General features: G+C 34.1%; 1 protein-coding gene across 2 annotated transcripts in view; it reads right to left on the bottom strand.

Annotated features, from left to right (window-relative positions):
• Positions 1-21,476, bottom strand: part of SKAP2 (src kinase associated phosphoprotein 2) — a 171,544-nt gene that overhangs the window by 70,020 nt on the left and 80,048 nt on the right. For both annotated transcript variants that reach the window (XM_024990910.2, NM_001038214.1), the window contains 2 exon segments: positions 2,033-2,110; positions 1,011-1,094 (listed from right to left, as the gene is read on the bottom strand). In XM_024990910.2, the coding sequence (XP_024846678.1) occupies positions 1,011-1,094; positions 2,033-2,110 (162 nt within the window).

The following is a 21,476-nucleotide window of genomic DNA, read 5'->3' as shown; positions in this document are numbered from 1 at the left end:
AAACTTTCAAATGACACTGATAAGTAACAATTTCATGAGAAAGTTTATATTCAGTGATACTGGACTTTTATGCCTTTTTTTCTCCTTAAGTGTTCTTTATGGAAAATAATGCTATACAATCCTTTATAATATTCAACTTCTGACTTGTTTTTCCTAGATAAGAGCAAAACTAAGAAAGCTTACATTCTTTAAATTTTAATATTTAATGGCTTTATTTGTTCAAATAATGAACTTAAAATTATGTTAACTATGACTAAGATAGTTATTAATTAGCAAATGAAGTTACAGAATGTTATTTTATTGTTTCTAAATTAATGCAATTGATAATAGTGGTTAAGAACATGGACTCTAAACATTATGCTTTAGGTTCAAATTTCAAAACTGCCATTACCATCTCTGGGACCTTGAACAAGTTACTTAATCTCTCTGTCCTCGGTTTTCCAAAAACTAAAATAAGTGGGACTAATAATGGTAGCTACCCAACAGAGTTGTAGTTAAACGCGTTAATGTAACTTAAGTGCTTAGACAGCTAAGGTGCTTAGAACAGTAACACACCAACGTTTGTTGTCACTTTAATCTGTAAAAGAAGCTGAGAAAGGAGTTGCGCAGGTTTCATTGTTATCTATATTTTTCTTTAAAATAGTTGAAGGACAAAACATATTTTCCTCCCTTCAAAACTTGCACAACCCTAATGGTCTTAACTTTTCAGATATTCTACAATTATAGCCTGGAGGTAAACAATTCCTGAGGTAAAAGGCCACACAGATGAAAGTTTTCTCTTTCCTATTTTGATAACACACAGTTGTGTTGACTTTTAAGGCACTATGAAACTTAGGGCATTTGTCAAATAATAGAATTATTAACTAGTCTTAGGCTGTAATATTATAATTCTCAGTTATTTTTTCTCTATTTGTCTTCAGCTTGTTCTGTACCAAAAAAGGGAGGTGGCATAAAATGCCCCCCAAAACCCTCATGCAATGGAAGTTTATACAACTGAACACCAATACTACCTTTATCACTTCCATAATAATAGAACACTGTTTTACTGAGAGCACACCACCGTTTCTGCCATTCAAATCCCAGGAAACTGTGATCTACAATAGAGGGAGAAAAGAACAGTTTAGATGATACACATTACCTTTATAAATATAATGTGATTTCCCCATTGTAAAAGGAAAAGTTAGTTAATATGATTTCTAAGGTTCCTTTTAGCTGTAAAATTCTATGACTAATTAGTTTGTGTCTTCTTTTCCAAGGCACGAACAAAATATAAAACAAAACTAAAAGGAATACACTGAAGCAGAGATGGGGCTGCTATATTTGTGGGATCAACTACACGGCTAACAAACTTTCCTGACAGGAATAGTCAAAAAGGCATTTGACTATAAGGTCTTAAGATAATTGATTCATCTGGGTCACATTTTCTCATCTGTCATAAAAAGGAGGGAGGAGGAGTTGACCTAGATTATTTCTGTTATCTCTTTTGGCTTTAAAATTCAGCTAGGAAAGCTAAGAAAAGCAAATGGAATATATATAGGAAGCCCAAAGGGACTTCCTGAGAGATAAACTGAATGGTAATGAAGAGGCCATAATACTACCTCCATATTTCATTTCTATTATATATTAGTGTTGAAAGAGTGAGACCATATGATCAACTCTCAATTATCACAGCCAGTAAAGAGGAACACTGAATGAATAACAGAAAATGGCAGAAAATATGCTAAGCTTGATCTGAACCATAGCAAACATGGCATATGTCAGGTCAGGAAAAAGATAATCCTCTGCTCAGCCAGGTGGGATAATAGTGAGAAGTCCCATCCTGGAGATACAGTCAAGGCAGGAAGAGGCAGGAAACAGCTCCTGAATCATCTACAAATACCCAAGGTTGACAACAATAAACTTGGTCAAATGTTTTATTTTGTTCTTAGAAAGTACTCTAAGCTGAAAGCTATATTTTGTAGTTGGGATAATGTCATTAAATTTTCCTAGAGTCTTAGATTTTTAGGTTTTTCATTAGAATCATACAATTTACCTTTTCTGCGTTTTTCAAGGTAGCCAGCCTTTAACACAAAAGGAAGGTCCTGGGCTGCAATTGGAGGAAACTGGTTTCCTATGGAAGGTAAGGAGCAAAAAAAAGCAGTGATTAATCCCTTTTAGAAAAATTAAGTATCAGATCTCATTAGATTCAGTATACTTTTAATTACTCAAATTAATTAAATCCAAGTCTATTAGTTTTATTTCATATGTATTCCATAGACTAGTCCCTCTCCACCTCCTGTGAATCTCAAGAGCAAAAAAATATTCTGTACTGTTACATCTTAATATATTATGCTCCCAAATACACAATAATATTATGTAACTTGATCTCTAAAGGGTAATACTTTTTGACCTGCATTCTATAAGGAATGGACTAGGACACTGTTATAAATAATAGTGTTCAATATCTTTATAAATTCATTGGAAATATACTACAGTTGCTTTAGCATTTTACTAGAATGCTGCTGCTGCTGCTGCTGCTGCTGCTGCTGCTGCTAAGTCACTTGAGTCGTGTCCGACTCTGTGCGACCCCAGAGACGGCAGCCCACCAGGCTCTCCTGTCCCTGGGATTCTCTAGGCAAGAACACTGGAGTGGGTTGCCATTTCCTTCTCCAATGCATGAAAGTGAAAAGTGAAAGTGAAGTCGCTCAGTCGTGTCCAACCCTCAGCAACCCCATGGACTGCAGCCTTCCAGGCTCCTCTATCCATGGGATTTTCCAGGCAAGAGTACTGGAGTGGGGTGCCATTGCCTTCTCCATTACTAGAATGCTAACAAGTGAACATAACAAGTCCAATGACAGTTTCCATGGAATACACCAATAAAAACAGTCTTAAAATAGTTTATGATAAATAATGTTTTGATAGGAAGCTTATTATATACAAATTAATCACAGGTATACCTGTGGCGGATTCATTTCGATATTTGGCAAAACTAATACAATATTGTAAAGTTTAAAAATAAAATAAAATTTAAAAAAAATATCCAGTAGCTATAAAATCATGTGGTTTTTCCTTAAGAAACAAAAATCCAAATTAAAGTACTAATTTCAGTTCCCTGGTGGATCAATTTTGCTCAGTTCATTAAAATATATTTAAATGGAGTAATAATTTTGAAATACATATAAAATTTTAAGGAAAGCCAGTGGGAAAGTTTGAACAACTCTCCAATCAATGTATCCATTTAATCAATTGAAGGTAAAAGTTATTTAGTATAGTATTTTTGTACATAAAATAAAACTAACATAAAGGAATCTTATCTATGTGAGTAGGTCCTGGTTAACCACTAAATTAAAGAAGGTGACTAGTTTGACTTGCTTTTTTAAAAGAAAAGAAAAAATGATTAATAGCATCTTTTAAATTAACCTAGGTTACACCGACAAACAGAAATATTATATCACATAGAAATATGAAATTTTAGCTAATATAAAACCATTTAGGAAAATTTTCTTTCTAAATAAGATTCCTGAAGACAAAGTATCTACCTCTTCAACTAAGCAAGATGATAGTTAAGTTTTTGTGGAAGTATGCTTGGACTCAGGCTTTTATGTAACTGGCACACAGAGTTCTTAAGTGAACTATACAAAATCCCTTTGTAGGAAGCATCATTTGGATGACATTTCAGAATGAGAAAGCAAACATATTAATTAAATATTCAATATGATTATTGTATGTCATGAAAAAATGTCTACGTGGTTTGTGCACAGTGATAAAAATAGAAAATTCACTGCAAACATACCATAAATAATTTTGAGTCTTTGGGATGATGGAAACAAACTCTTAAGCACTCATTTATGGATGAAATTAAGCTACCCAAGGAAGAGGCAACTTTTCAGTCTTTAGGTCTAATACAAAAGGGCACAGGGAACAACTAATTACCTCCACTTGGCTACATAAGGCTCATGGAGAAGTAGAGCCATGACCCTCTCATATCCATTGGGGCATAAAATAAATGTTCTTTACATATAAAACAAATGCTCTAAATCTTAAGAAGAAACTTTACATTCTAAAGAGAAATGGGTACCTTTAGAATAGCTTTCAACTTTAAAGTTACTGGTCCAGAAAAAAGGAGGGGAAGAAGTGGAAGAGAAGAAAGGGAATTAGAATTTACAAAGGTGAATATATATAACCCAAAGCTCTTGCTTTAAGAAAAATGTTGATTAAATTTCCATCTGGTAAATCAATAAAATTTGATGTCACAAGCAACACTTATTCTGAATTCTAAATTCATGTCTCTAATATAAAATCTTTTATTTCATTCCTAAAGGGGAAAAACAAATTTTCTGACTAAAATTTCACTTTTCTAAATTCCTTTTGTCATTTGTCCAACACCTAGGTTTTGTTTAACATACACATGAATTTTTTAAAAAGTTAAAGTAAAGTAATAGTAATCCCTTTAGATACTTCAGATTTTAAGTTCTGTTTTTATTTTTTTTTAATTTTATTTTATTTTTAAACTTTACATAATTGTATTAGTTTTGCCAAATATCAAAATGAATCCGCCACAGGTATACATGTGTTCCCCATCCTGAACCCTCCGAAGAACCACTGGACTTGTGTAACACCATAAACATATAAACATTTAATACTTTTTGATGGTAGAAATTGAAAATTTGTAACAAGATATAAAAAGTAATAATTTCTCTTTAAAAAAATACAAACTCTCACATCATTTAACCTCATATCACTGTACCTAGAATGATCAACAGTATGCCACCATTTAAGGAGATACACACTGATTCAAATAATTATTATTGTTGTTCATGTGCTCAATTGTGTCCAACTCTTTGCAACCCCACAGACTACAACACACTAGGCTTCCCTGTCCTTCACTATCTCCTAGAGTATGCTCATGCCCATTGAGCTGGTGATGCCATCCAACCATCTCATTCTCTGTTGCCCCCTTCTCCTCCTGCCTTCAATCCTTTCCAGCATCAGGGCCTTTTCCAATGAGTCACCTCTTTGCATCAGGTGGCCAAAATATTGGAGCTTCAGCTTCAGCATCAGCCCTTCCAATGAACACTCAGGACTGATTTCCTTTAGATTGACTGGTTTGATCTCCTTGCAGTCCAGGGGATGCGAAAGAGTCTTCTCCAGCACCACAGTTTAGAAGCATCAGTTCTTCAGTACTCAGCCTTCTTTATGGTCCAAATAATTATTAATAAGACTACCACAGACAGAGGTGCCTGGTGGGCTACAGTCCATGGGACTGCAAAGAGTCAGACAACCACTGAGCAACTAACACACACACACACAAATGCAGCTATGCTGATACATAAGGAAAAGAAAGGTAAAGCTAATATAAACCTATCTGGCAGGTATCAACAAAGAGTTGCTGAAAATCTGCCAAACACAATTATATTATCTCACCAAGAGAAACTATGCATCACAGCCAATTACAACGTTCCAACAAACTCACAATTATATTATCAACTCTGTTTCACTACCAAAATTCACACCCTTGTCTCAAAAATAAGTTTAGCACTGAGCTTTAATCCTTTGGCACAGGATTCAGATCAGATCAGATCAGATCAGTCACTCAGTCGTGTCCGACTCTTTGCGACCCCATGAATCGCAGCACGCCAGGCCTCCCTATCCATCACCAACTCCTGGAGTTCACTCAGACTCACGTCCATCGAGTCAGTGATGCCATCCAGCCATCTCATCCTCTGTTGTCCCCTTCTCATCTTGCCCCCAATCCCTCCCAGCATCAGACTCTTTTCCAATGAGTCAACTCTTCGCATGAGGTGGCCAAAGTACTGGAGTTTCAGCTTTAGTATCATTCCTTCCAAAGAAATCCCAGGGCTGATCTCCTTCAGAATGGACTGGTTGGATCTCCTTGCAGTCCAAGGGACTCTCAAGAGTCTTCTCCAACACCACAGTTCAAAAGCATCAATTCTTCGGCGCTCAGCCTTCTTCACAGTCCAACTCTCACATCCATACACGACCACAGGAAAAACCATAGCCTTGACTAGACGAACCTTTGTTGGCAAAGTAATGTCTCTGCTTTTGAATATGCTATCTAGGTTGGTCATAACTTTCCTTTCAAGGAGTAAGGGTCTTTTAATTTCATGGCTGCAATCACCATCTGTAGTGATTTTGGAGCCCAGAAAAATAAAGTCTGCCACTGTTTCCACTGTTTCCCCATCTATTTCCCATAAAGTGGTGGGACCAGATGCCATGATCTTCGTTTTCTGAATGTTGAGCTTTAAGCCAACTTTTTCACTCTCCACTTTCACTTTCATCAAGAGGCTTTTGAGTTCCTCTTCACTTTCTGCCATAAGGGTGGTGTCATCTGCATATCTGAGGTTATTGATATTTCTCCCAGAAATCTTGATCCCAGCTTGTGTTTCTTCCAGTCCAGCGTTTCTCATGATGTACTCTGCATATAAGTTAACTAAACAGGGTGGCAATATACAGCCTTGACGAACTCCTTTTCCTATTTGGAACCAGTCTGTTGTTCCATGTCCAGTTCTAACTGTTGCTTCCTGACCTGCATACAAATTTCTCAAGAGGCAGATCAGGTGGTCTGGTATTCCCATCTCTTTCAGAATTTTCCACAGTTTATTGTGATCCACACAGTCAAAGGCTTTGGCATAGTCAATAAAGCAGAAATAGATGTTTTTCTGGAACTCTCTTGCATTTTCTATGATCCAGCGGATGTTGGATTAGGCAAAGGATTAGGCATTCAGTAAATGTTGGCTTTTATTAATTATAATTAAATATTATTATTATACTTAGTATAATTATTAATTCAAATGAATGGTTACCAATGTGACTATAAGACTATTTAATGTTGCCTAGGGAATTTTAATCAGAAAAATGAAAAAAGCATGATTTGGTAACTGTATTTGTTAAGCATTACAGTTATTTTAAAAGCAACTTGAAGATTTCTTTCTGAATATATGAAAGTGGTTGATAGAGAAATTATATCCTAACTCAAAGGAGAAAAAATAATTAACCTATACTCCAGGGCAGCTTATTTATACTGCAGACTATCACCTCATAGCTTTCTAAAGTGGCCAAAAATTTTCAATACCCTGACAAAATAAACATATACTGACAAAGACAAGTCTGCTTTTTATAATATGAGCATGTATTTCTTATATAATAGTCCAACTTTTCCAAAGAATATCAATATTAGACATTAAAACTAATACCCTACAAGAGCAGGCAAGGAATGGGTCTTCTTCCAATTTTTCATTTTGGAATCTGAAATATGCAAAATGGTAACAGTGTCACAAAAAATTCAAAGAAACAAGTATCACGTGCCTATTATATCCTACTAACTCAGTGGGAAAAAGGAAGCAGTGGAATGCAAATTTTCTCATAGGTAGGTATCAATATTTTATTTACAAGGCCACTGTTTTTAAAAGATAATTCACCAATTCTAGATTGTGTCTTGAAACTTTTGTCTTAAAATCAAACTGTGTTATATAGTGGACATAGTCCACCAGCAAGCTAAAGGAATGGACTCCAGAATAGAGAAGAGCATGAAAATATTTTTTAAAAATTACCTAAAACCCAAGTAAGGTATTACCCAATTTTAGTAATTTTATTAATCTACAGTTTTAATTTTTTCCATTGAAACTAGGAGGAAAAATACTGAAATCTTTAAATATAGCCATGTATTAAATAAATAAGTTCTATCTTTTTAAATGCTTTAAATATTAAAATATTTAATAACAATATTTAATAAAATATTAAATAATACCCCCATTCTAAGATTCCATGAAATATATACACATTGATACTCTTCTTGCACTTTCAATGACAAATGGCCAAGGATCAAGATGGATTTAACTTTCAAAAATATCTAAAGTGAAAATTGTTCACAACATATTTTCATAGAACAATAGATAACTGCCTTTAGATCTAGCATAGAATTGTCTTATGTTGTTTCAAAGGTTTAATTTCTAACTAGAATCGTGGTCTGGAATAGCTGTGAAAGAAAATACATACATAAATATTTGTCATATTCTACTAACTCAATTCACATGGAAAATTTGGAATCTCAAATCTTTTCATCAGTTTTTTTAGTGGCAACATGAAAATTATGTATTTAAAGGACACATGAAACAACAGTAACACTTAAGAACTACTACAGTAACTAAAGGATTACTACTTGTGTTTCCTTAGCATAGTCCTTTTATAGTTTGTTTTCTCAATGTATCACTACTACTCTCTTCAGAAAGAATTAATCAATGAATATACTAGTACTGGTGATCCCTAAATCTATCATGATACTTACTTTAAAAAAAAAAGGCTCATATTTGGTTAGACACAAAGACAGTCAGCTTCCAATTAGCAGGACCATAGAATCCCCAGAGGTAGTTAAGCCTTGGCTACCAGATTCAAAGACTGATAAGGTCCCTGTGATGACACCAGGGGCAAAAATAGAAGTTGCAGCTCACAGGTTTGCCATCTGTTAGTCTCTCCACCCCCTCTATAAAATGGCAAGTCATTTTAAAAGCTACTCAGCAAAAGCTAAATAACTATTCCACATTTGCCTTTATTAACTGTTTCTTGATATGGAAATTCCAATAGCCTCATGAGAATCATCAATAGGTCTATCTGAAACCAAAGAAGATAATAACTCAATATTACAGCTCTGTGCTCACAGGAAATGCTTCATGAATATGGTCCAAAAGATATATTAAATGCTTGTTCAGAGTCCAAACAAAAGCTATATTACATCAAATATATATATGTAACTGTGGCTGATACTGATTTTCATGGAAATCTGTCAATACGTAAAATTCAAGTGGCAATAACAGAAAAATTAAGAATCAGAATTAAGAGAAATCTGAAATCATGGGGGTTCATCAATAACCACTAAAATAGCAGTCAAAAAGCCATAGATTGAAAGTATGTGTGGATTATGTTATTCATAAAGTTATATTATCCTCATTCACTTAAAACTGCTTCTTTTACTTAAGAAGTATGGCCAGGATTTGAACTATCTAATTATATATCTGAAGATTGCTTTTTTAGATAAATTTTTAGTATAGGACTATTGTCCTTAGCTCATAAATTTAGATGTAAAAATAATACCTCTTGAAGATTTCTGATTCTTTGATCCAGTGATAGACCTTAAGCTGTAACATTTTTTAATGCACTGAAGTTATTGCTTATAGAATTTTAAAAATGCTTTTATCCAAAAATTCCAGATATACCAATTTGTGGAAATGTCTGTAAGACTCCTTCAGTTATTTATAGGGATAAAAGCATATCAATGTATTGAATCCATCATTTTAAAATAAGGGTTAATATGAGTAACTTCACTTTATAAACAAGACTTCTTTTTCATATATTTATAATACTGGGCACTCTTTATACTTTTACATTTTTGTAAAAGTTACTTTTTAATAATACATCATTAGATTCCAAAGAAATAAGTTAAATCAAATTTCATCTCCTATATACAGTTACTTCTCAGCTACTTTGTGTCTGACTATATCTTTTTTTTTTTTTTTTTTTAGTGGTTAAAAACAACACAAATTTCTAATCTTCCAGTTCTGGAGGTCAGAAGTCCAGAAAGTGTCTCATGGGCTAAAATCAAGGTGTCAGCAAGACTGTGTTCCTTCTGGAGCCTGGAGGACAGACTCTATTTCCTTCCCTTTCCAGCCCCTAAAGGCTGACCCATTTCACTGGCTATTTGCCTCCTTCCATCTTTAAAGCCAGCAATGGTTATTTGAGTCTTTTTCACAACGTCCTCGTTCTGGTTACAATTCTTTTGCCTCCTTCTTCTCATTTAAAGTGAAAAGTGAAAGTGAGGTTGCTAGTCGTGTCTGACTCTTTATGACCCCATGGACTGTAGCCTATCAGGCTCCTCTGTCTATGGAATTTTCCAGGCAAGAGTACTGGGGGGGGTTGCCGTTTCCTTCTCCAGCTTCTCATTTAAAGTTTCTTGTATTTACATTATGGGCTTCCCTTATAGCTCAGTTGGTAAAGAATCTGCCTGCAACGCAGGAGACCCAGGTTCAGTTCCTGGGTCGGGAAGATTCCCTGGAGAAGGAAACGGCAACCCACTCCAGTATTCTTGCCTGGCCCACCTGGATAATCCCCTTATTTTAAGGTCAGCTGATTAGCAATCTGACTCCAAATGTGGACTTCTCTGAGGCACTATTATTGTGCCTACTGTACCCCTCATTATCATATCAATTGGCTATTGATTTTTGCATATATTTGGAACTTATGTATCTGTCCACATCTTCTCTGTAACAAGAAAAAAACTTAGCTAAATTAAGAAAAGCAATATTTTTTTAAAGTTTATGATACACAAACACAGAGAAACTGTGGCACAAGCTTAAAATGGAATACATTTTTTTTCTTAAATTAAAAATAAAATTATAACTATATCAAAATTTTAAGATATTCTAAATAATTAAGTATATATGGTTATGAATTGGATTTTAATTTAATGTTTTACTTTAACACAAAAATGTGCCCCAACTTGACTTTTTTTTTTATTGAATTATAGTTGATTAAGGGCTTCTCTGGTGGTTCAGATGCTAAAGAATCTGCCTACAATGCAGGAGACCTGGGTTTCATCCCCAGGTCTGGAAGATCCCCTGAAGAAGAAATGGCAACCCACGCCAATATGCTTGCCTAGAAAATCCCATGGACAGAGGATCCTGGTGGGCTACAGTCAAAAGGTCACAAAGAGTCAGACTCGACTGAGTGACTATCACTTTTTCACATATAGTTGGTCTACAATGCTCTTGTAAGTTTAAGGTATACAGCAGAGTGATTCAGTGATTCAGATATATATATATATATATATATATATATATATATATTTCTTTTTTCCCCAGATCCTTTTTCCTTACAGGCTATTACAAAATATTGAGTATCTTCCCTATGCTATATAGTTGGTTTGTGTTTGCAATTTGATTTGTATTTAAGATTGTGGTTAAAACCTTGAGTCTTAAACTCAAATTGTAGCTTGACTATTAGTTCTGTGACTTAGGCAAGTTGCTTGATTTCATTTAATTTAGTTTTCAAATATTTGAATGTAGGTGTTAAGAGGGCACACTATGGAGAATTACTGTGGAGATTTAGAAATATAATATTTGAGATAACTACTCTAAAATGTTACTTCTTTTTAAATAGCAATGCAAATTTGCCAAATCCATTGCTCCATAAATAAGAAAACAAGAAAGCTGAAAAGAAAAACCACTACAATAAAATCTGAAAGCCTTTTACTAATACAAATTTCTCTCCAGCGATAGCTATTTGGCTATGGTTTTTCCAGTAGTCATGTATGGATGTGAGAGTTGGACTATAAAGAAAGCTGAGTGCCGAAGAATTGATGCTTCATTGGAGAAGACTCTTGAGAGTCCCTTGGACTGCAAAGAGATCTAACCAGTCCATCCTGGAGGATGTCCTGGGTGTTCACTGGAAGGACTGATGTTGAAGCTGAAACTCCAATACTTTGGCCACCTGATGTAAAGAGCTGACTCATTAGAAAAGACCCTGATGCTGGGAAAGATTGAGGGCAGGAGGAGAAGGGGATGACAGAGGATGAGATGGTTGGATGGCATCACTGACTCGATGGACATGAGTTTGCACACACTCTGGGAGTTGGTGATGGACAGGGAGGCCTGGAGTGCTGCAGTCCATGGAGTAGCAAAGAGTCAGACACTACTGAGCAACTGAACTGAACTCCTTCCTTACTTATATTAGCTCTGTATCAAACACGACCTTTACCATACTGACAGACTGTAAGTTTTAAGCATTTTTTAAAAAAGTATCATCAAATATAAATTAAAAATATATATATAAACAAATATCAGCATGGTTCAATAAGGTAATAATAATTGCAACAGCTAACATTTATTATGTCTTGAAGGCTTTACCATGAGTTAAGCATGATATAGTCATCATCTCATTTTATTCTCTTACATCCCCAAAGGTTCCCAATGGAAAATTAAGGTCACAGGTATGAGGTGGATCCAGGACCCCAAGTCTGTCCAATGAAGCCCATTCTCTGAAATGCTATGTCCTACTGTTGATGAAATAAGTGAATGTCATCTATAGAATGGAGAAGGAAATGGCAACCCACTCCAGTGTTCTTGCCTGGAAAATCCCATGGACAGAGGAGGCTTGCAGGCTATAATCCATGGGGTCGCAAAGAGTCAAATTTGACTTAGAGACTAAGGGCATGTACAGAAACTCTATAAGACAATATCATTGAATTACTGTTCTGTGTCATTAATTACAATTATGCATTTAAAATTCTACACTTGTTTCATTTTCTACAAGATTTTAGAGAGATAAATTTCACTTCCTAAAAATGTCGTTTTAAAAGATTTCCATTTTAGTTTAAAAACACATTCACACAAACATGAGACAAATTAGTAATGAGAAAACTGATTGCTATGGAAGGAAAAAGAGGCTCTTTTTGTATGCAGATTCCTCTGGCAAACTATATTAAATATGAAATAAATGTAATTTAGACTGGATTCTTAAGCTCCTTTCCATTCAACTATGTTTTAGTTTTGCGCAGGCTATACAGCAATCTTATTTTTTTCTCTTTTGTAACTGTTTTATGTTTTAAGTTTAAGCTATAAATTTTTATAATTATTTTTAGAATAAAAGTAACATTTTTCTAATTTAAAATATTCTTTAAGTTCATTTTCATTGACTTATTTTTCCTATTCTGTGTATAAAAAGTTTAGAGTCATTAACAATATAAGATCATATCTGAAGTATCTGAAATAGGAATCCACAGAATGTCTTCTATATTATATAATATAATAAAAGATACACTTTTGTTTCTGCCTTGAAGAAAGAACAGATACATAAACATACATACATACATAAACATTCTATTCCCATCTCCCCAAAGAATCTATTATTGAGGGGTGGTTAAAATAAGTGAAAAATATTCAGTATGAAAATATCAACTGTGAAATCATTTTATGACTAACCTAAATTATTGAGTTGGGATAGAGTCTGCCATTCAAAGTGTTAAAAGGATCCTCTTGAAATGCGTGCATGTTATTTCTCTTTTCTCCCTCTCTCACTCAGACACACACACACACACACAATTTATCTTCCTCTCATCTGAAACATATTTTTCTATAAGTCTCTTTTTTCAATACAAGTATGAAATTAACACATCCTTACCTATTAATTTAGGAATATACTGCTTTATTTCCCCCACAAAGCATTTCACAAGCATTTTTTTAACCGTGTTGTATGAATTCTTTTTTTAATTAATTAATTTATTTTAATTGGAGACTAATTATAATATTGTAGTGGTTTTTGCCATACATTGACATGAATAAGCCATGGGTGTACATGTGTTCCTCATCCTGAAGCCCCCTCCCACTTCCCTTCCCTTCACAGGCATTTGTGTACATATATTTGGTAAAGAAATTAAAAGCAAACAGGAGAAATTTGTATGTATGTGTGTGTGTGTATATATATAGCAAGTACCTGTATAGAAAAATGTTAATATTAAGGGAATATGAGTAAAGGGTATACTTGGAATTCTTTGCACTATTCTTTCGACTTTTCTATAAATGACATTATTTCAAATTAAAAAAAATAAAACATAAGTAAAAAATTTAGACAAAACTAGGAGTCAGGGTAGAACACAAAAGTTGGAAATGCAAAACTACTACTTATCAGGACTGGGGCAAAAATTCAGTTAAAAGCTTTATAATAATCAACATGAAGCAAGAAATAATAAGTTATGTGATTCACTGCCCATAGTTAAATACAGATCATTGCTCAGGGAGGAACAAGCAGCAACTATTCTCAGTTCCCAACATTGAAATAAGAAAGACATTTCTCCCATGTGGTCACAATGTCCTCAATAATATTTTTACAGTAAGTAAAATAAAAGTTTCATAGGGTTGCCTTGTACAGCATCACTCATATTGCGCCAACAGCATAATGCCAAAGTAAGATTCAGTAAAAGCAATTCTACCAAGTACAAAACCAGGTAGCCCAAGTGTATAACTCCCAAACAGCTATGTTAAACTTAAGGATAAAATCACCGAATGCCTATAGGAATAGGCACCCTGACATTTTTCAGACAATCCCTCTAAAATACTACTTGTCTTGATCAAACTTCTGGTAAATATCAAATCCCAGGCAGAAGATATGACCCCTGCAAGAAGCTAAGACAGCTCTTTCTGTTACTGCTTAAGAGTCATACCTTAACAAGCAGCCAAGCTGGAAGTAATGTTGATATATACTCTTATTTATAAATTTACATATAAATTTGTAAGGTTTAATAGCTTTGCAGGACCTGGATGAAGACAACCTTAACACAAAAACAAATCAGCAGCTGTCCTTAAAACTCTCAGTGCCAGAATAATTCTAGCTTGCAAAACATTTGCACATGCCCACTTTACCTAAATAAAAACATCCACAGAACATGTTACTGAGATTAAGAGAATGAGTCTACTCTACAATATGAACTGGTCATCTTATACACATCTGGGTAACTGAAAGAATTAGAAAACATTGTTATTCATGTAACTGAGTAAATTACTACAGAATACAAATTGAAACTTCAATATTAGACCAGTTAATGCATAGCATGTTTTTTTCCTCTAGTACCTGAAAATAAAAGCATACCATATGCTGAATCATCTTTCTGGTCATCAACTTCAGAGTAACTTTTAACAGTCAAATGTGGGACTGGCTCAGGAGAGACATTCACATGGTACTTACAGTATTAGCCTAAAATGATGTGTTCACAAGTTTATCTTTTCTACTAAGCTTTGAGCAAGGGATCATGACAGTGATTCTCAAACTTGAGTGTGCACCAAAATCACCAAGGGTACGTATTTAAAAGGAGAAGGCAATGGCAACCCACTCTAGTGCTCTTGCCTGGAAAAATCCCATGGGTGGAGGAGCCTGGTAGGCTGCAGTCCATGTGGTCTCGAAGAGTCGGACACGACTGAGTGACTTCACTTTCACTTTTCACTTTCATGCATTGGAGAAGGAAATGGCAACCCACTCCAGTGTTTTTGCCTGGAGAATCCCAGGGACGGCGGAGCCTGGTGGGCTGCCGTCCCTGGGGTCACACAGAGTCGGACACGACCGAAGCGACTTAGCAGCACTTAGCAGCACGTATTTAAAATGTAGAAGCACAACATTGAATTAAACGACATTGTTCTTGATGGTATATTTTAAAACCTCATCTAGTACTAGTTTATAGGACTTATAAAATATGTTCTAAAGATGTTTAATATAAAATTAAAAGAACATCAATAAGTAGATACAATACACTTCTGCAGTCACAACACTGAAAACAGAGGGAAAATGCCAGACGTACAAACAAACGATCATGAGGATAATGATTTTGTTTACAGCGTATCTAACTTTTGAGTCATTAAAATAATTCTGTAAACATTTTATATGTGTTAACCATTGCCCATCTGGTCCCCCACTGCTAAAAAGAAGAGGAAGAGAAAACTGACAGGGAACACCAGAGGGGCAAGATAGCAGGTAAAGGGCTTTCATAACTGAATAGCAAAAACGGCATACCATCTTAACACCCCCTTTCACAGTTAATAACACTCCAATTCAGTTCTACACTTTATAACAACCAACATAAAGTAAGAGACACAGTGCAAAGAAAAAAAATAAATTGGAACTGCACATATAGTATTAAAATTGCCCATTTTTAACCATGTGATTTTAGCATATTTTTCAAAAATTAGTATCCGTGATATAAAAAGTCAACTGCCAAATAGTCTAACTGCCATTTACCATGAGTTACACATCATAATGCAATCTAGTAATTTGTTCACTATGTGGACTATCTCACCCCAGGTTCACAAGGTGACACAGTCCAACTGTCCATGGTCTCCTTTTCTCCTAATTAAGAGCTGTCATTACCAGAACAAAGTCACTACTAAAGTTTTTATTCAAATTAAAACTTCAAAAAGAAGTTCATTGGATGTTAAAAGGAATAAAATGTTTGTCAACAACTTCCAACTATGGATTCAACTTCATGCAACAAAGAGCGCCTTTTAGCCACATGTGAACACCCACCAAGACAGTTCAGCTGTGGTATCTCACTGCAATTTAAGGTGCTGGCAGATACCTCAGGCAATTTAGGCAGTGAAACCGTCTGAACGCAGAACCTTAGTTTGCTCGTGAATATTTAAAATATACAATGACCTCTTAAAAACATAGAAAGACTTAAAATCCAAAGGATATACATCCTACTCCATGTGAATAAATGATAAAACATAAAACAAAACTTATTCAAAATAAATCCAGATATGGTAAGCTCTTGTGGTAAGATATTCCATTACATGTCTTTCTCCACAAATTCAATCTGTAATTAATCATATGTGAATAGACCATGATGTATATTCTCACTGAAAAAAATTTACAAATATTATATATATATATATATATACCTAAGAATACAATTATAGTTAGTAACTAAATTAATTCGATTAAGTTCCCTTCATCTGGATAGCCTCATCTGCAAGATTCAAAGTTCTACTTTACTTTTAAAAATGATCAAAATACATTAAATTAGAGAAAAGAAACACCTCATAAATCCCTCAGATGATAGAAACCTATGGTAATTTGATACTTGGTCCAATGATCTCTTACCAATCAAAGAAATCAGGTATGATATTAGAAACCTTTTTTGCCTTCAATCTTTCCCAGCATCAGACAAAATAAGAAGAGGGTGGTAGAGGATGAGATGGTTAGACAACATTGACTTAATGGACATGAACTTGAGCAAACTCTGGGAGATAGTGGAGGACAGGGAGGCTTGGCGGGTGCAGAACATGGGTTCACCAAGAGCCAGACCTGACTTACCAACTGGAACAACAACAACAAATTATAAATCCATACATGGATAAGAATTAGTATAATCACTAATTTGTCAAAGAATGACTTTCTCATGGGGTGAATAGGAAAAAATATTTGCATGGATGTCACAACAATGAACTCCTGCATATCACCAAGAAGAAGTTAACAGTTTAACAGAAAAACAGGTAAAAAGTATGAACCAGGCAATTCACAGAATAAGTACAAAAGCCAATAAACATGAGAAAAGATGAATGTTTCCTGATTTATTGTCTTTCCCCAGCTGTCCTTACCTCCCCTAGAATGTGAAATCAGAGACTACGCTGTCTTACCCACTGTGTATCTCCAGGGCCTACATTAGCACCTGGGACACAGTAATACTCATTAAATTTTGCTGAATAAATAAACCTTACTGAACATGAAAAAGAACAAACTAACCCACGACTCAATGTACGTGAGTCTGAGTAAACTCCAGGACTTGGTGATGAACAGGGAGGCCTGGTGTGCTGCAGTCCATGGGGTAGAAAAGTCAGACACAATTGAGCGACTGAACTGAACTGAACTGAATGCAGGGTAGAATTTTTAAATGAAAAACAAAAGACAATGTCTCCAGATTTTTAAACAATTTAAATTAAGTCAATTTATATTATTAAATCACAGCCAGAAAAATTTCAACCACTGATCTAGAAGATTTCATTTAATCAATACAAGTGTACAACTTGAAAACAAACCCCTCAGTACGAAGATATACCCTTGAGACTGTGCAGACAGGCCAAGTCTCATGTATCCACACTAATGTTCACTCTGCCTGGAATCTGTTACTCTTTACACCTTTCCTCACTTTATCATCTCTCTCTACCCTCACCGCCTAGAAAGCGTCCAGTTCATCCCTCAGGATAAAGCTCAGCTCTTTGAAATGCATACTATTATGTCACTACAGTATAAAAATATTTGTAATAAAGAAGATCAATTTCTCAAAAAGATTAAAGGAAGCTATCTTCGCTGATACAATTCTAATTATCACTGATTTTTTTAGTATTCTAAAAAAGTCATTTCAGTGAAACAAAAGTGTCATTGGTTTTTAATTATCCAGATATTTCTATATTTTCCAAAACTCTCCATCTGATTACAGAAACAACCAAAGGATTTAAGATAAAACATATTCTGGGAAAAATACTGATGCATTTCTAGAAGTCCACAAGGGCTAGACATGTTCTTGGTCGTAAAAACAGGCATTTATTATAAATTCTTTTTTTTTTTTTCAAAATTAAATAAATCTAAAGTTTTTAACATTACAATACTAACAATGCATTTTTGTTTTAGGACAACTTAGATGCTTTTAGACTGATTCACATAAAAATATCAACAAAAATAATTGTGCCAGGCTATAACTGGTATTCCAAATTCCATCTGGGAAATAAATTTTATGGCTACACTATAAACTTCCAAAATCCTGAAGTTTTAATAGATATGCTGACACAACCTTAACCATAACATTTCTAGCAACTGCTGCTATAATAAATCTGTCAGTTTCTATAATGCCTATGACAAATCCATTAATATGAATGATGTTCACTTCAGATAGGACACCACACAGCAACTGCACAAGTATGTCATCTCCATTCTGAGTAGCAAATCAGTAATCAATATTTGTAAAAGCAGCAGCTAATCCTTTGTAAAATCACTGGTTCAGTGATTGAAGAGTTTGCTCAATCCACACAGTTAATCCCTCTTCATCTGCTTGAGCCCGCTATTTATCCCAGCCTCTCAGAGTGCTAGCTATGGCAGATTAATACATCTCCACACATTAAACATGACCTGACAATTGACACAGGATACTGCTGACAGGATAAGCTCTACAAACAGTGGCCTTCTAAAAAGGAAGCTGAAAATTAACATTCAGAAACTCAAAATTTACAAATAGGCCCCCACTACCCCTTCCCAACTCCAGTCACTCCTGATTTATTGAGCCCACTCTTTATGAAATGTATCCTTATTTTTGGTTTTAAAAGTCTTCTGGCAGATTCTAGAATGCTTGTTCATAAAGTATGCTTTGTTATTAATTTAAGTCAAGGTAAATAGAAGTTTTGTGGCCAAGAGAAGAGGCTCATTTGTATAAAACCATTTGGCGAATTCTTACATATAAAGTAAAATTCTTATACGTAAAGTAGAATTCTTACATATAAAGTTCTCGGCTAATGGTACTTCAAAGTTCTACATTTGAACAAAATTTCAAAAAAGCATTTTAATATTTAAGGCTTTGAATAGAAAAAAAAAAGATTCATTTTCATTCTAAAAAGTGATTGACAATATTACAAGTAAAGTGCTCTATGCTAACAGAAACTGATACTATACAGTTATAAAATAAAAAGTTCAGTCATCCCTAACAATTAGATGATATGACATTACTCTCTAGGAAAATATTAAATTTCATTTAAAGACCTAACAGAAATTTCCTTAATGAAGTTTATTACAATTAAGATGCACCCTTAAGACTACTTAAGAAAAAGCAAATGCAAATTTTCATGTCAAATTAAGAGTAAAGAACAGGCACAGAAAAAAATTCTTTCCTCACTCAATATGTTGAATAAAATTAATTTTTTAAAAGACAACATGCACTCTTGTACATGTACAACTTCTGGTTAGTTGTATCTAAAAAGGAATATCAAACAATTAAATCTTGCATTTCTCATTCCTCCTGGGAAGAAGAGGAGGCCACAGAAAGACTGAGAGAAGCAATATGAGAAGACCAGGGGAGAATGGTTTCACCAGAAGCCAAAAGAGAACAAGATTTTAAGAGAGGAATGGAAGACCAGTAGTATCAATTATTTCAGAAAAGCCAAGAAGGAGAAATGCTAAAACTTACTTACTGAAGATGCAAATTCAGAGGCTGCAGTGATCTTGCTGAGATATCAGGGAGCAGGTATTGTGGGCAGAAACCATGAGTAATTAAGAAATTAAACGGGAGAAAGGGGAGCCAGGAAAAGATAAACGGTCTTTTAAAAAACTCAGTGGTGAAGGAGGAGATGAGAGGAAACAGTAACAAGGAAGAAACTGATTTCTAAGTTCACTTTCTAACTCAGTATTTGTAGAAATATTCCTTTTTCCATATAAAATTTCACTTTAGTGCAACATCTAGTCTTCAAAGTAACTAAAAGCCAATACTGTAATTTTAAGAGTCTGACATTTTAAACTTAAGTATAATACATTCATATATAATGTTTAAAAATAAATGATAATAGGTTAAAATGATAACTAGCATTTGAAAATTTAGGGTAACATTTGTAATGCAAAAATGTTTCATATGGTATACTGCATATTTTAAGAATGCAATCTTAAAATCTAACAGCTTCTCAGATAGTAAGCAAAATAATTTGTTAGCCAGCTGCATTTGCTATACAAAGAATTATACACATAACCAAATCTTATAACTGGTTCTAATTAGCCTTACTGAAAGAAGCTGATGCACAGTGTAAATAAAACGACAGCAATACTAGCTCAACATTATAGGTGATCAGTCCAAGTCAAGAATATAGCACATTAGATAAGTAGAGAAGTTTGCCAACAGCTAAGAAAAATAAATTTCAAAACTCTTTTAAACCACAAAAATTACTTAAAGACCAGAGTCATCAATGCCATTTCATACCATCTTGAAATAGTGGTATTTCTCTAGTAAATTTAAATTATGATATTGCAAAGCTCACTTACACACAATTTTTAAAAATCTACTGTGCAAACTATACATTTACTCATTTGAAATCTTTTATGTCTACTATCAGTTGTCTTTAAAAATGCTAAAGATATTCCTTAAGACTCTAAATGTGACTATTTTAATGAAATTTTAATGTAAAATGCGTGTATATGTGTGTATGCATGTATGCAAAATATATACACACACAGTGCTGCCCAATAATCCCAGAGAAGTTATTAATATCTGACTTATTTTTTAAGTCATAGTAAAATGACTTGTTCATAGTTCATAAGTACCTTATACTTTTAATACAACTAAAATCATCTAAGAAACAGTACTTTTTTTTTTTTTTTTTTGAAACAGTATTGTTTTAAGGTGAAGGTAACTGAATATTTCAAAGGAAGGCAACTTATAATTCCCTTCAAAGATCTTTCATACTTATTTAAAACATCCAAGTAACTAAAGTCTTAAACTTGCAAGCCAATTTGCCAATGTTACATGCACAGCCAGAGGAAAAAAAATAAACCATATAAGATCAAAACTGTAACACTGGCCTCTTAACAATGAATTTTAACTGAATTAACTCGCTAGTCAAGCATTAGTTGCTTCTTTAGGATACAATGAGGTGGCAGCAGTATGTCACTGAGCAACTGAAGTCACATGTTATCTGAGACTTTAGATTTCTTTAAATATTTTATTTCCTAGAGAAATATTTAAATATTGAAATATAAATATTTTATTTATATTTTAATAATAGCAAGTATTTACTTTCACTTCACTTCATTTTCTAGAGTGTCAATAAAGCCATTCTCTTCTATTTTTTAGTCACATTAATAAAATCATATAAGAAAACCTCAAAGAAAGAAAATTAGTGGTCATACTAAAAGGGATCTAGTAACACCATACATTTCTCTGTAGATTCAGACATAAAAGATATAAAGTCTGGATT

Source organism: Bos taurus, chromosome 4, assembly GCF_002263795.3.
Source record: "Bos taurus isolate L1 Dominette 01449 registration number 42190680 breed Hereford chromosome 4, ARS-UCD2.0, whole genome shotgun sequence".
Classification (NCBI taxonomy): domain Eukaryota; kingdom Metazoa; phylum Chordata; class Mammalia; order Artiodactyla; family Bovidae; genus Bos; species Bos taurus.
Note: the sequence above shows the minus strand (reverse complement) of the source record. Positions and strands in the feature narration are given on the sequence as shown.